Below are 16,351 nucleotides of genomic sequence, written 5' to 3' on the forward strand. Positions count from 1 at the left end.
CTAGCAAATCTTTAATATCTTCAACAATAGTTTCCAAAGAAGATAAATCTTGGTCCTCTTCTGTCACAGCCTTAACAGCCTCTAAACAATCACTCATTAAGGCAATATTGGACAAACCAAGTGCCAAAACAATCACCCTAAAAGATAAGATTGTAATTAACAATGTTCATTTCATATTTGCCAAAACTTGAATGTCTTTTAATTGCTATTCCTTTGCGCAAAGGTATTGGGCTCAGACCATTCTCAAAAGAAAAAAGGTAATAAATATTTGTAGATTTGGGCCTTTGGGGCAAAAATATTGACCCAATTTCCATTGTCGCAGTTAGACACCCGAAAAACAAATGTTCTAGTCTCAGTCCAAAGATGTCCATGCCCTTTACGCACGTTTTGGTAAAGCTAACATACTTGAGGTTTGGACAGCTTAATCATATTTTTACATTCTGTCATAATCAATTTCTCAAGATAAGGGAATGAAGAACCAGAAAATAAATCCGCAGCCGAAGCACTATTTGAGAAATCCACACCAGTTAGAGAAGAAGTGTGAAGTGATGAACGGATCGCCACTCGTAGTCTTAGCATGCGAAGATGAAAACCCAAACCATATAAGGCTTTGGACATGTTGGCCTTGGATTTGCAATTCTGGATTTCAATGTGTCACTACTCAATGAATCACACCGAAATACACACAGAGGCAAATCATACCTCTCACTTAACTCCGAGTCGAGTACAAGTTCTTCAACCCTATGAATCACCACTAAAGGAATGTAATCATGCAAACAAGACAACCTCAGATCGAGAGCCCCCAACCCGAAAAGCCTTTATATTAGAGTTTTTATGTCAGCAAATCAATACCTTGGTAATGAATTCCTGTGCTTTAATTAGTTTGTTCACTAACAAAGGGAAAAAAAATTAGTGAAGTGGAGGTGTGACTCCATCTTCTAGATAAAACATTGGTTTGTGCATTCGATTTGATGGGTAGAAAGGAGAGAACATGCTTTAAAAAAAAATCATCTGGAAGCTCAGTAGTTTTATCACTTTTTCCCACGTTGAAGTTATTATTTTCTTCCTCTACAAGCCGTTTCCACTTCAAATTCCGGTTTCCATGACCAATTCTTCTTTTACAGAAGGGTAATTTGAAAACAATAGAATAGGGGTTTGAGCGTGTTGCATATAATTGGACAGACTTACCTCATATATAGGACCAGAAATTGCTCTATTGCCTACAAACCCTCCTTTGCTGGTTGTGAGCTTTCGTGAGTGTTAGGGTTTCACTTCAGCGTTACCCATTTCAGTTGTGATCAAAAGGAGATCTCTGCTCGAAAGATGAGGAGTTTGATGCGTGCTGTCATTTTATTTCTTCCCTTTCTACAATGGGCTGAAAGCCCAAATGACACAGTAGCTGGTGGGCTATATATTTTTTGTTTTTCTTCCTTTTTAATAAAGAAAGAGATGCATACAAATACCAGACTTTGGGCGTCGGGTTGGTTTAATCCGGACTTTACACACCATATGGTCCATATTAATCCTCACTTTATAACAATATACCAAGATTCGAGTGCAATTTCACTTGTGAATACATGTTACACAAATTTGAGTTACGCTCCCATTAATCAGTACTACTTCATACCATTGAGCCTGTAAACTTACAACATTTTGAAATTCTCTACTCCTTTTCACCTTATTTTGAGGTTTTGAGCTATAATAATATTTTTTTTTCTTTGATACATTGAACTCTAGAAGGAGAATCAAATAACAAATTTAGTCTGATCCTAAAACCCACCCCCCCCCCCCCCACCCCCACCACAAGGCCACAACTCTCACCACTTGGGCTAACTCCAGAGACCACCCCCCCCCCACCACAAGGCCACAACTCTCACCACTTGGGCTAACTCCAGAGACCAGGTAGTATAATTTCTCTTGGACAAAAACTAGAATACAGATTTCATATTATTTTAATTAAATTTTATTCTGTAGCCACTAATTACATCACAAACAAACTCCCAACACAAAAAAAACATGAACAAATGAAGAATACCAAATTAAACAATCAAATATATCCAACTTCGATCAATGCATTCTTCTATCTCTTGAATAGCGCTTCTCCTCAGCTGATCTGATACCCTCCATCTTCAACATCTCAAGCAAGAAATCACCCCAAGTATCAATAGGTCCTGGCAAGCACCAATGCACACAGTCATTATACAAAGTCACATTTTCCTCTGGCCAATGCCCATATCTACTAGGATGACCATCTGGCCTTAGTAACGTGGCTTGTGTTGTGTCCAATAACCTATATTTTAACCCCTTCTTTCTCCCTTCCTTCTCAGCAGTCCTAAACTCCTCTAATTGAATCATGTAAAACTCCAAACTGGCACCCTCCAATTGGGTCTCATTGCTCCTAAACGGCTTCGTTCTCACACAATTCCCTCCTTTGTTCCACATCCCATTCTCAAAATGTGATGGTGCAAAAGTCCTAAGGTACGTTATACCATTGTAATTTTTCAAGCTGTTGATGGCCTTAAAAGCTGTCCTAAACGCCTTTCTGTAGCCGTAGAACATTCCCAAGTCAGGCACATTGTCTAGGAGGCAATAGTGACAACCTGAGATTTTGTTATTTTCATGGAACACCATGGATCGCATGAACCAATGCCCTCCGGAAATAATGAGGTAATCAAAGTCCTCAACTTGGCTTGTCCATGCCTCATCGAATTCGTCAAGGTAGAGACCGAAAATACCAGTGTTGGTTGGACCATGACTGTCTTCTTCTTTGGATTTGATCAAATGTGGCGTCCAAAATGAGGCCATGGTGAAGTTGTAGGATGTGTATTTCCAGCGTTTGTATTTCTCATCCTTTGTGTATGAAACATCTATCGGATATTCCACCTAAAAAAAAATTACACCAATACTAATTAGAAGAGCTATTAATAAATTATTGATAATAAAAGTGATTGAAGAATGCAAGTTTGTGATTCAATATTCAAATCTTAAACTATGTTTCTGTTAATTACTTCATATTGTTGGAATCATCAATATCGTTGAAATGTGAATTTCTAGAATCTTCCTTAATAAGAAGAGTTAGTAAGATAGCTGCATCAGATCCCTAGTTTCCGAGTATTTAATACTGTTTCAACTTAGTTTACCACCCCAAGTATATGATACTAGCTAGATACAAAGTTCCTTAATTCTAAATAAAGGGTTCTTCCTAAACCAAGTCAAAATTAATGTCTCAATTATTTGAATCAAACAAATACTACTCTCAAATGCTTGATAGTCAAGGGTGGAACTGTAATTCGGCCTGAAGGAGTCCGGACCCCTAGATTTTCGACAGATGTCAATTAGCTGGCTTAGTGGAGTACAAAGGTTTAAATTAATTCCTAGTTATGGACCCCCCCCCCCCCCCCCCCCCCTTCCATAATCCCACAATCCCACGTGACAACCTCTCCACTTGAATGGCTGCTCTTGTCTTTTATATAAGATTATAAGGTCTAATGGTTAGTTATATTTTTTTTTTTAGGAGAATGGTTAGTTATTATTATTATTATTATTATTTTTGCCTTTTTTGGTTGATTAGTGGCTTCAAATCTTCAATTAACAAGAGAATACAACCCAAACAGAGAGAGCCCGCAAAGCAAATAAAAAAAAATAACATAGTAGACCACAAATATTATGGTTTTTAAAGATTTGAGCCAGAAAAACTTTTGGCTTAGTGCATCTATTTCTATATTGTGGCTGCAATAGCATCCAACTAAGAAAGAAAATTCTTTTTCTTTCTCTGATTCTCTTTTTCAATTGACGATAGTAGAAAAATGTAAGATCTTTATCATAAAATTAACAAGTAGGCCCTTAAATTACTGCTTCTCAACTTCACCCGAATATTGGTTTGGTGCTCTTAAGCATGTTGAACAAAACTTTAAGAGATTTGTAGATGAAATAAAAGATCAATCTCTCATACTTGTAGATGAAAAAATCATCTGTAAATATGACTACACTGACCAATAGTTAATTAAAAGAAAGCAATTAAAACTTTGAATTTAATCCTTCAATATTAAACACGGACCCCCCCCAAATAAAAAATTCTGATTCCGCCACTGAGTTGAATATTACGTTTTATGTACTTCATAAGCGAAAAGAGCAGTATATCATTTTACTAACACATGGACACGCATTAAAATTAGTGAAAATACAAGAAGTTAGAGTTATATTTTATTATATAACAGGTAAGATCTAATTTGAATAGAACAAAAGTTAATTGCGCCAAATAAATCTAACACAGTACTGAAATAATATTATATTGCATAAATAACAACATTTAACTGAAACGTAGATGATGGTTAATCCTAATAGTTATATAGAAATTCATGGTTGTAGCGTAACTGTTCTACTATATCAAATTGGGTTGCAACTTGCAACCAACAGAATTCCAGCTACAGTACTTAATAGACTACTTAGGAAGCCTAAACCTTTCTTCTTAGGGAAGTTGAAGGGTTAAATCAGATCTATATGCTACAGCATTGGTAGGTCCAGAACACCATGTGGAAGATAAACATATAATAGGATTAATAGGCGATCGATGAACATGCACAAGGTTTCAGATAACTAATCTCCAATTAATAATGCAAAAATATAGTAATCCATGCACAACCAGACACGGAGAACATGCCAGAGTTCAGAGTTGGGAGAGAGATCGAGTTCAGCCAAACACAGATCCATCTGTTTAGATCAAGACAGCAGTTGTCTTGACAATTATCTGTGTTATTCCATCGAATATATGTCAAGGGGTCCCGAATGTCCCTTAGGTTTATCTGATTTGTTGGATTCGATCTCATCAAAAAGCCATTAGCTAGAGCTCGATTCGATTTTATAAAGCAACTATACATACACTTTAGTAGACTATTGATGTTTCGAGAAATTTAATATTGTGAAAGTTACAAATTAGAATCTCACTGTTAATTGACTAGTCGAAAAATCTCACTGTTAATTGAATTGGGATAAAAAAAAAAAAAAAAACGTTAGTGTAAGTTGATTTTGTTGTTAGTTTGAATAGGTAGCTAGTCCGTTCAAGTGAGATTTAATGACAATTTGCTAGGTGTGTGTGTGTATGAATCTTCGGGTGTGAAAAGAAAAGGCGTAGAGACTAGAGAGGCGTTCACGCATGTGCAGTGAAAGACATGCTCATTTGGACCAGAGAGTGGCAAAGATTCCACTGCAAGCTGGGTAAGGACAAGATATTGTACTTAATTACTTAATTAGATTAATATATATTAACAAATTAGTCCGTACTGTGTATTTTTACCTAATCATCTGCAACATTCAATTACAAAAAGGTTTAGGTAATTAATTAGGTCAGCTAACCTTGTGTGCGGATCAAAAATCACATGTCATGGGACAAAACTAACTATCAAGATCGAATCCGATACTTTAATCAACCTCTTTTCTATCTTTCTTTGGGAAAAGAAAACGTTAACCTTTAATTTCCGATCTCTTCTTTTTAATCCTTTTTTCTTTTCTGTTCATCAATAATTAACGATGCATGCTCATGGTCCACAAAGGCTCTTATCAGAAGAATCTAGACTTTACTAATTAAATAGTTATTGGTTCTGGTATATGTCTTTGAAATATGGGGGAGAATCAGTGCATCGACGTGTATTTGTACTAACATAAATAGATGATTAAATTATATTAAATACACTATTAGGTTATTAATAAAAATATTAATTATAAATATCAAGAGTTGAGATTATCTTATAAGTGTTTGGTCATTTGTACCGTCGGTGTATAGAATAATTTCCATTGAAATATAGGGCGAAATTTTAAGTTAAAACCTTTTTTTTCAAAATTGATAAAGAAAAAAAATAGAGTTATGTACACTAAGACAATAATCACTAAAATATAAAGACATTAAATTCTCTATATAAAGACATTATATTTTCTTGTATCACTAGACATTATATTTTCTTGTATCACTATTAATATTTTATGTACTTAATTACCAAAATTGCGTCCTAATTATGATCCATTTGTCTCATCATTAAGAACAAGATTAGATCAAATCTACACATGTATAGATCCAAGAAGGAGGATAGCAAATATATTTATAGAACAAGTAATTTTATGCATCAGTTAAGTAAATAACCTTTCTTTAATTATATGCAAGTAAAATTCACTATTATGTATGTACATCGTGAATTTCAATTACATGCATATTATTAAAGGGAGGTTACGGGCTTACGGCCACATACAAAAGTTTCTCACAGAGTCATATGAAATGGTCAAAGTATTACGTACGTACCCTAGAAAGAAGGCATATCAGTGACTGCATTTGATTTCTACCCACAGAATCTCCAACGAAGGCCAATGATTTCCCTCGGAGCAATTCAAGGAACTGAGCCGGGTTGAAAACGGGCAGTTCACACCCGTCGGGCTTCCACTTCCATTTCATGAACTCTGAGTCTGGTCTTCCATATTTCTGGCAGTTCTGATGCTCGTGAATCGCCCAACATGTTGTGTTTGTGTAATAGGGAGCCTCTGGATTTGGAATCCATTCTCCACTAAATATGTCACACTTTAGATTATTAGTTATGGTTGGCAACTCCTCATGAGCTTCTTCATCATATGATGGAGAAGAGGGTAGTGATGGTGGGTTTGGAATAGTTTTTCTAAGGAAAAAAGAGTTGCTTAATGAAGAGTAATAGAATGGGATTATTGTAAGAAGAAGTAGGGCAAAGATTAGAAGAACAATTTTTTTTGGAGGCTTTAGTATAAGTGCCTGGTATTTCCCAGAGGGAAGCTCATGATCATGAAGATTGGCTTGGTAGTGCTTCATTGAAAACCAGAAGAGAGAGAGAGAGAGAGAGAGAGAGAGAGAGAGAGAGAGAGAGAGAGAGAGATGTAATAATCTAAATGGCAGTGGGAAGAGAGCCTACGTAGGCTGATAAGAAAAGGGTGTTGGAAATTTTCAAAGAGGGTGTTTGGTTAGTTAGTGATTAATATTTAAAATTCTAAAATAATTTCGTATATTAATAATATGGGCTGTTGATGGGCATGAAAATGATGCTACTCCAAATCAGATCTGTTGATCAACTATGTGAGCCTTTTTCATTTGGAGTATGTGACCAAGCACGTTTCGGGAGAATCATATCGGTCGAGATAAGTAGGAAAAAAAAATTTATAAAAAGAAATATCATCATGAGGCTCCTATCTAGCCTGCTACACATCTTAGAGAATCTTCTTAATTATTATAAGGATTTATTTGTTGATATTTCAGGGATGTTTGTTTATATATATAAGTTCAAAGTTTCAGGTGATCGACCAGGAAAATTTTGATTGAGCTAATTCAATAACCCGAGTTGATCAAGAAGTTCATGAATGTATATTATGAAATTCTTTGCAAGTTTCAAATGATATATGGATTGAAAAGTTTTAAACAGTCCAAGGGAAAGGGATTCAAATTTGTTCACCACTTTTATTTTGTCGTGATATCACAATTTTATTAAAACTTGTTACGTCATATAGAATTAATTGAATACTTAAAATATAATTTTTTAATAAAACATCATGATAAACTATAATTATATTTTATAATACGTGACAGTTTTGTATTGAGTGGTGGTATCACCACCAAAGTATTAATGGTGAGCAAATTTGAATCCAAGGGAAAGTGATCGAATAGATGATTGATAAGGACGATGAGGCTTTGTTTGCACTTTTCAGCATCATTAAAAAGTATGATAATTATGCATGGGAAATTACTTGGCGACTTGGACACACATGTTAAAGTTAGTAATTAGTCGACCAACCTCCCATTCATGAATCTTCTAGGAAAAAAAAAAAAAAAAAAAAACCCATTCATGAATCACGATCGAGATAGTTCCCAAGGCATGCTTAAATTATTATGCAAAATTTATTCACATCTACCAAATTATTTAGTGCACATCCTCATCTTTTGAAAATTTTTTAATACATTTTTACTCCTTTTGATAAAGATAAACGAAAAGAAAACTATTAAGTAAAATGAAGAGAGCATAAGAGGAAGTTTGTAAAAAAAATTAAAATGTGTGTATTAAGTATATGTGTATTAAGTATATAGGAGTGTGTATAAAATTTCTCTCTCCATATATATATATATATTGTTGTTGAATATCTTTGGAAGACATTTGATTTGTGTTTTCTATCTTCCAAACAATATATTAGTTTCACATGCATGTCTGTAAATTTCACTTCAAATTCTAATCTACACATAAATGGGAGCCACCTCCTCTATTATTGGAATTTATATAATTTTCTTTAGGAAGAATTCCATAAATGGTCACTCAATTATGACTCATTCGACACTTTGGTCACTGAAGTTTCAAATATATCACTTTGGTCACTCAACTATTACACTTTCAATCACTTAAGTCACCCAAAGAGTATTTTTTATAATTTTTTTTAATGAAAAAAATTAACAAAGTGACTTAAGTGATTGACAATATAATAGTTGAGCGACCAAAGTGATATATTTGAAACTTCAGTGACTAAAGTGTCGAATGAGTCATAGTTGAGTGACTATTTGTGAAATTTTCCCTTTTCTTTATGTTGCTATATATGTATTAAATTTTAATTTAGTTTCGTGGTAAGATAATTTCTTTAACTAAGTGTCGCCACTATTCTTGAGTTCGAGTGTTCGACTTTCCCATCGGTTGATAAACAAAAAAAATTAAAAATGAAGTGGATATATGTATCCATCGGGTTAACTATATTGCAAGAATGGAGAAAATGATATATTCAATTGCATCATTGATGCATACAATTAGAATTCCTTAACAATTATAGATTGGGGCCATGCTTTACCCAAAATACAAAAAAGACAAGTCCAATTTGTCTACCCACCTACAGATTATATCAGCAGTTGGTATCACATTACCATCTAAAACTTCCAACCCCTCTACTAAATTTAAATTATTGATGCTATTATTGATTCATCGTATTGTATGGTGCTTAACTAAGCTTATAAATTAGATTTGGCTTCTAATCATAACCACCGTGATATCTACTTCCATCAGCAGACTTTGTGAATAAATGGTGTGGCTCCACCACTCAAAGTAGCCGTCAAACTATTGCCATCCTAATTATATAGGTTATGAATACATTGAATAGACATATTTTCGATCTGTTAACAGTGTTTAAGTCAAGCTTGATATTTCCTCATATATAATCCTTCACATATATAAATCTTATAGTTTTCTTTTTTGTTTCTCCATTCCCTTTAAGTTGGTGCTAGATATGCCATCACCAATTATGACTGAAATATATATGAATCGACTTTTAGCTTGACTTCGAATAATTCTTGGTTCAAAATACAAATGGTGGGTGAAGGTGATGTCAAATGTATGTTTATTTACTTGCAAGGTTGGTCTTTAGCTAAGTTATAATACGTATGTGTGTGCGCGCAGCTCGTTTTAGAAGATAATCTCCTTAATTACTTTAAGAATTTAGGGAATTAGACTATTTTACACTTATGTCATATATTATTCAATGATTTCAATCGTTAATCCTTTAGATTCATACGTAAGAATTGTGTCTGCAAAAAATCAACCAAAACATTTGGTCATTCAAAATTGTGTAAACAAATGTAGTCCGTTAGATAAAATTAAAAACGAACTTTGTATTAATCAAACGGTTAGACGTTTTCCGATTTGGCTAATTTTTTATAAGATTCGTATGTGTGTATGTAACTAGAAAATGAATGGTTTAGATCATTAAACTACATGCTAAAAATGAAAACATTTTGACATTTCAAGTTTTATCCTCTCTAGATTCTCCCTAGTGTGTGTGTGTGTGTGTGTGTGTATTTATACAGATTTTATTCAGAGTGAGGCCTCGCTCTAAAATTTCAGAACGAATTTAGGGGTTAGGGTCACTTTTCAGTCGCATATCCACATTTCGACCGTTCTGTTTTTAGGTACTAATGTATAGATCATCTATGTAAAATTTCAACCAAATTGGTGATTTTTAAGGTATCCAACTCTCTTAAACTAGTGGACGAACTAAATCTGTCTAACCTAAACCGTACTAGCTTTAAGGCAGTTATCAATGCCTTAACGAGCATCAATTTAGCTGAAATTTTGCAGAGATGATCTATGCATTAGTACCTAAAAACTGAACGGTCGAGATGTTGATATGCGACCGAAAAGTGACCCTAAACCCTATCCTCGCTCTGGATAGGAAATATATATATATATATATATATATATATATATATTCTGTGTGTGTCTGTGTGATATACATATATGTCAAGAGAGCAGCTATGTACACTTTAGGGGGTTAGGAGCCAGACGACATCATCCCTTGACTGTTTGAGTGAGAAGCTCCTTATCATAGTGAAACTACGGAATGCAACCGGTGAGAGAGCCCCCCTTTGTCCTGAAAATGGCATAGGAGGTCAGCTAGACCAGGTCACTCCTTATAAATAAGGAGTCTTATTCAAAAGAAAAAAAAGTATATATATTAAGACCTAAGAGAGAGGGTGTTCGATTTGAACGGAAGAGAGAAGCTTGGACAGGTTGACGATATTCAAGAGATGGTGTGGGAGTGGTTTCGTGGTAGCGGCAATTCGATCAATGGTGACTGGCGGTGTTGCTCCAGGTTGGGGCCTCTCATTCTCAGGGTTCTCTGTTTCCTCTGCCGGAAATCTCAAGGCGAAGAGCGGCTCCAGACCTGAGGCCAGTGGAGGCGACCATGAAGGTAGTGCCGATAGACTCAACGCGGGCAGCGGCAAAAGAGTGGTTGGGGTGCCCTGCTTCTTGGGTGTCTTTAGTAATTGGGTCTGGGCTTACAGTTGGGCCTGGTTCTCAAGTCCTCTGGGTTTGGGTTATTGGGTTGGGCTAGGGTTCAAACATTGGAAGCTTAGGGCCATTGGACATGGCACCTAGTTATGTTATTGTTGAGATACGACGCCAAGGGCGTTTATTTCATCTGTGGCTCTTGATTTTTCATGGATAAATTAGAACTTCGTTGCTTTTTAAAAAATGTTAAATTGATTAGGTAATAATATTTTTGTCCTCCCCACATGGATAAAATATATAATTCCGCTGATCAATAAAAGAGTTATCATATTTCTTAAAAAAAAAAAAAAAAATTCTCGTTTGCCATGTCTTAAAGAACCTTAAATATAGAAGGGTATTTCTAAACGCATCTAGCAAAATTCTTAGTACAGCCAGCAGATTTATTTGTTTAAGAATATATCTAACTAAACAACGTAATATTCCAAACTAACCTTATCATGTATCCAGCAAACGAATTTCTTAATTCCTTATAGCAATCCTTTTCAGTGATTTCGATTCATCGAAGAACGCTGGGAATTTTTTGAAGTATTAGCGATTACATTTGATTGCTCCAAGACTGTAGGTGAGACTCTAGCTTGTCTCAACAATAATATCAAGCAAATCAACATTACTTCCATAGATCCCGAAAAGGACATCACTCTTATGTAACACTGTAAATGGAACTATTGATTAAACCAGTCCCAGTGTTACATTGCCTACAACCTACCTAGAACTTCATCCATCGATGCGGATAGTCCTGATTATCTATGCCTTTTCTTTTTAAAATCATGTATTGTACGTCTTAGTTTCTTCTAGCTAGGGCTAGTTTCAGTTATTGTTTTGCTTTTGGTCTATGATGGGAGTTAAGTTAGAAAAGATGGATGTAATTTGCAGGGGTCGGTTTTCTATTTGAAAATTGAGAAACTAGTTCATAGCTAGTGTATAACAATTTAAGGGTGAGCTTCAGAACGAGGCCAAATTACTTCGTAGTTTTCATATTCAAAAGAAGCAAAATAAAGAAAAACAATAATCTTTCGAGGTTGAACTTCCAAATATTTTCAGAATTTATTATTTCTAAAGATTTGGTGAGTGTTATTCAGTATTCTGATTAAATTGTTTGGTGCTTATAAGAACTTCCCTCACTGGAATCCAGGTGAGCTACAAGAATTTGTCTCAAACAATAGCAACTTTGTTATTTTTCTCGACTAAACCAACAAAATTGACAAACTTTGGTGATTGAAAACTAATACTCTGATTCATCAAAACATCGCTCTGTTTTTTTGCTGGATAGGGCAGTTTGGAAAATTAAATGGTTTAATTATTTTTATACACACACATATATATTCTTTCTTTTTAATAAATAATTATATATATTTAAAAACAAATACATTTATTGGGTATACTAAGAATTTTACTGAGTACATTTTAAAGCACTCAACATAGAATGAAACAAAAATGTCCAAATAGAATATCAAATCCAAGTGAGATAAAACAAAATCTCTGGATTATGGAGTTTGAAACTATATGATGATTCACACAATTTGCAATAGTTGATGTGTATGGGACATTGATCAATAATCACGTTTACCTAATTTTAACGGAAAGTTATTGGCCAGAGTGACCATCTTATTACTTACATAGTGAATCTACCATTTGATGATCATATCAATATTTCCGTGGAGGCAAGAAACTCGTACATATTTCCACTTGAAGAAGTCTGTTCTTTTTCAATGGAAATAGCCCAGATAGCACAATTCTAGGAAAGTGATTTTGGCTGCATGTTTTGAATTTGAGGCAGATAGGTAGATGCATAGCTACCTTGGAGTTTATGAATTGGGATATCTACGAGGACCATGTTGAACTTTGTGTGTTCGTGGCTGCATGCCTATCTCAGAAGTAGAAGTTGTATTATTCAATCTATATCAGTTAGCCATAATTAGGTCAAATATTCCCACATCAAAATTAATTTTGTCAACATCTTATTAGTTTAGTTACGATTAGTATCTCATGATTTAAGGATAGACGTAATTAAATTAATTACGGTTATTCTCTTTCTTATTATTCAAATACCCCTAAAAATTATGAGAGCTTACTTACTTTTTGATGAACATTCCACAAACATAGCGATTTTATGTTTATGTTTATGTTAGAGAGAGAGAGAGAGTTGGGAAAAGTTCCATTTTTTTTTCATTATCATTCCACATTTTTTACAGGATAGTAATTAATACATATAAATGCTTTGGCGATTTTAAAAATTAATTACATTTACAATAATGATGGCTTAGCCTTCTCTGGACATCAAATTATAATATGGTCCAGACCATGGTACACGTAGTGGTCTGAATTGATGTCATTCGTCCACATTACTTATTCTAATTTCTGATTAGTTCTCTTAATTTAATTTTTTAGCTCACTCTTGCAAGATCTCCACCAAATTTGAGTAATATGATTGGTCCGGATCACCACATAACAATGCCACATAGTATTCCGAGACCACATAATAATTATCCTCTTTAAACATCATTGTACGTGGAGAATATTAGTAAAATTTGGGGAGTGAAATTTGCACTTCCCTTATTACATTCCACACTCTCATTTGATTTTTTTATAATATTTCATTTCCAAATCTTATTTGCATTCCCAAATTACCCTCAACCTCTCTCTCTCTCTCTCTGTTTTGATCGTCCCCTTCTTCGCTTTGTTGAACCTGGGCTAAGGCAAGTGGTTAAATAAGTTTGTGTAATCCAATATACTGATTTATTTATATAACAATTGGAATTAGAGATTGCATGTTCATATCAGCATATAATTGAACAAAGAATAATCGCTGAAATTTAGAATTGGCAAAAGAATAAGAGAATGTTGGCTACATATACTATGAGATCAGAAATTCAGAAATTCTGAAAGACTGAAATTGAAAAGTTTTGTTTCACCTGGACTATAAGTGATTTATTATACGAGAGATTATTCAGAGCACCGCCGTGCACTTGCACGGTTGCACCAACATAAATGAATGGTTAGATTGCATTAAATACATTTTTTGTTTATTAAAAATAAAGTTAATAATAAATATCAAGGGTTGAGATTATTTTATAAGAGTTTGGTCATTTATACTGTCGGTGCATAGAATAATTTCCATTACAAGAATCCATTAGATAAGAGAGAAGGAAGAGTTGAACAGTTGAACTTTTTTGAGTTCCAAGATTGACAAAATCCTGCCGAAGGCAACAGAGTCTTAAATTGTTTCAAATTTTTCATGACATTCGAGGCGAAAACACGAATATCGCGAAATGAAGACAAGTTTCATGAAGAGGGCTTGATCAAGCCTTAGAATTATAAAAGCAACTAATTGCAAATTCAAAGCAATCATTTTCTTGGTGAAGAAATCAAAGCAGACCCTTTAAAGAAATGAAGAAGAAGAGAGTTTGAGAATGGCCAAAAAGGCTATGAATGCAGATCTGACAGGAATATCATCAATAGTAAAAAGATTAGCTTCAGTTGTAGCACTGGTATTGAATGAGAGAGAGAGAGAGAGGCTGAAACAAATGTGAGTGAGAAAGAGAGAAAACCAAGAAGCCATGTGCATCTGAAGGTCAACAATATTAGAGAATTATTGGGATGCCAATTTTTTAATTAAATCTGATCAAAAACTAGCTATTTAATCTGTGTTTCTGGGTTTTGAATTGATCACAAATTTCCTCATCTGCAAAACGAAAATCTCAGACTTACAATCCGCTATGGCTAGCTACAAGTCTTGGAATGAACTTCTCTAAAAAAAAAAGTGGCAGTAGAGGACTTGAAGACTTTGAGAGAGAGAGAGAGAGAGAGAGAGAGGAGTGAGTGTTTCAGTTAGTTGGTCGTGGAAGAGAGGGTGGGGACAAATAAGTAGAGGGGTGTTTTAGTAAAAGTAGGAGTGCAAATTCAGTCCCCTAAAATTATTACCAAACACAATTTTTTTCTTGGAAAGATTTAAATTAGTCCTTTCATTATATTGTGCCTGAGTGCATGACATCTTCAAAATCAGGTTTCGAAGTCATCTACATAAAAAATAAGCTTAAGAAGAAAACTTTCTTGCATGCATGCATGAAACTAATGCAATGAATTCGCTTATGAATTGTATCAAAAAAAAAAAAACCCGCTTATGAAACTGATAAGGACACAAGAAAACAAAACATGGAAATATCAAATATGACGATGAGAAATGGCCCTTGGATATGGCAGAGAATCAAGTGGCTCTTATAAACACTAAAACAAATTGACGAGTTCTGTTAAACCTGCCCAGATTGTAGTCTACGTACTCGAGTAAAAAACTTTGCTAGTCGGTACATGAGAGAGACGGACAGATTCACTTTATTCACAAAATACAATATGCAAAAGATGAATAAAATCTTCTGGATATAGCTAGAAGGATTCATTTTCCTTCACTTTCTCGAAACTCATCATTTTCCCGGAGGCGTAATTCATTTCTCCATAATTGCACTTACCACCCCCAACCCTACATCTACATACTTGTATTTGTATACACCGCCCAAAAGGTGGCCACTACTCTGAAAGTAAGTCAAAGGGTATAATTCCAAGGCTCATTAGTATTGCGTGGTAAGCCTTCCAAGTGCTACTAGTTTAGACGCTTACATTGTGACCTCTAACCGTCGACTTGATCATTCATATCATCTCTCTCACTTTCTTTTCTCCCAACCCTCTTCCTTGATGTCTCTCTTCAACTCCTATCTGTGAATCCCCCATTCCCTTTCCTTTAAATCTTTCGCTTTCAAGGTCACTATTATTCAAACTCTCTTACCCTTCGCTGTGTTCCTCCTTGGGTGATAGCTAGTATTGGGTTTGGTTAATTGGCTTCATATCTTCATTACTGTGAAATGGTGATGATGGGGTTGGATAGGTTGGTGGGGAATTTGAAGTCCAAGTTCAGGTCCTTTAAGATGAAGAAACCAGCTGCAGATTACAACAAGATCGAAAAGAGCGATAGCATGAGAGTCGAAATAAGAAGCAAGAAGGCCAGAAAGCTCATTGAGAAGACACTGAAAGTTGCAGACTCTCCCAAGATGAAAACGTTCGCTTTTTGATATTTTATGGAGATCAAAACCATGCTATAGCTAGCTCTTAGCTAATGCTTTCTCTTGTTTTGGATGAATTACCCTTATGAAATATTAGAATAAAGGTAATGATCATTAACAGGATGGTCTCTGTTTTTTTTTTGTCCCCCTTGATCCTCTCTTATCTTTCTGTATTCACTCATAGCCATATATATACAAGAAATTGTCACTATCATGAATACAAGGTGTGAATATTTCCAAGGTTGTACTCTTTAGAGAGGTTATTTCCATCGATCCCTCCCCCACCCCGTATACATGTTTAATCAACTGAGCATACGCATCTAAACTATGAAGAACCTTGTGAGTCGTGTGTTTTGCTATATTATTAACACAACAGTAAAATCTTTTATTAGACCAACTGTTAGTAACTCTATTATCTTTCAAAGCATGCAGGGGAAGGTTAAAGCCTTAAAGAGTTAAAGGTCCCTTCTAACATGG

The 16,351-nt window shown here is 34.7% G+C and overlaps 1 protein-coding gene across 1 annotated transcript; it reads right to left on the reverse strand.

The window, feature by feature from the left end:
* Positions 1–1,924: 1,924 nt before the first annotated feature.
* On the reverse strand, positions 1,925–15,545 carry LOC112185118 (protein trichome birefringence-like 19). Its single transcript, XM_024323329.2, has 4 exons — positions 15,483–15,545; positions 15,287–15,349; positions 6,290–6,919; positions 1,925–2,883 (listed from the first exon to the last, which is right to left on the reverse strand). Exons 1-4 carry the CDS (start codon positions 15,543–15,545, stop codon positions 2,068–2,070), a joined length of 1,572 nt encoding a protein of 523 aa, XP_024179097.1. The 3' UTR covers positions 1,925–2,067.
* Between the last annotated feature and the right edge of the window lie 806 nt (positions 15,546–16,351).

Source organism: Rosa chinensis, chromosome 2 (genome assembly GCF_002994745.2).
Source record: "Rosa chinensis cultivar Old Blush chromosome 2, RchiOBHm-V2, whole genome shotgun sequence".
In the NCBI taxonomy this organism is placed as follows: domain Eukaryota; kingdom Viridiplantae; phylum Streptophyta; class Magnoliopsida; order Rosales; family Rosaceae; genus Rosa; species Rosa chinensis.

Bases quoted from the DNA above. Each gene is read 5' to 3' on its own strand.
- LOC112185118 (XM_024323329.2), bottom strand. From the start codon at position 15,545: ATGGGGGATTCACAGATAGGAGTTGAAGAGAGACATCAAGGAAGAGGG. The intron at 15,350-15,482 runs GTGAGAGAGATG...ACTTACTTTCAG, and splicing joins GAGGGTTGGGAGAAAAGAAA to AGTAGTGGCCACCTTTTGGG. The intron at 2,884-6,289 runs GTACGTACGTAA...ATTTTTTTTTAG, and splicing joins TGATATGCCTTCTTTCTAGG to GTGGAATATCCGATAGATGT.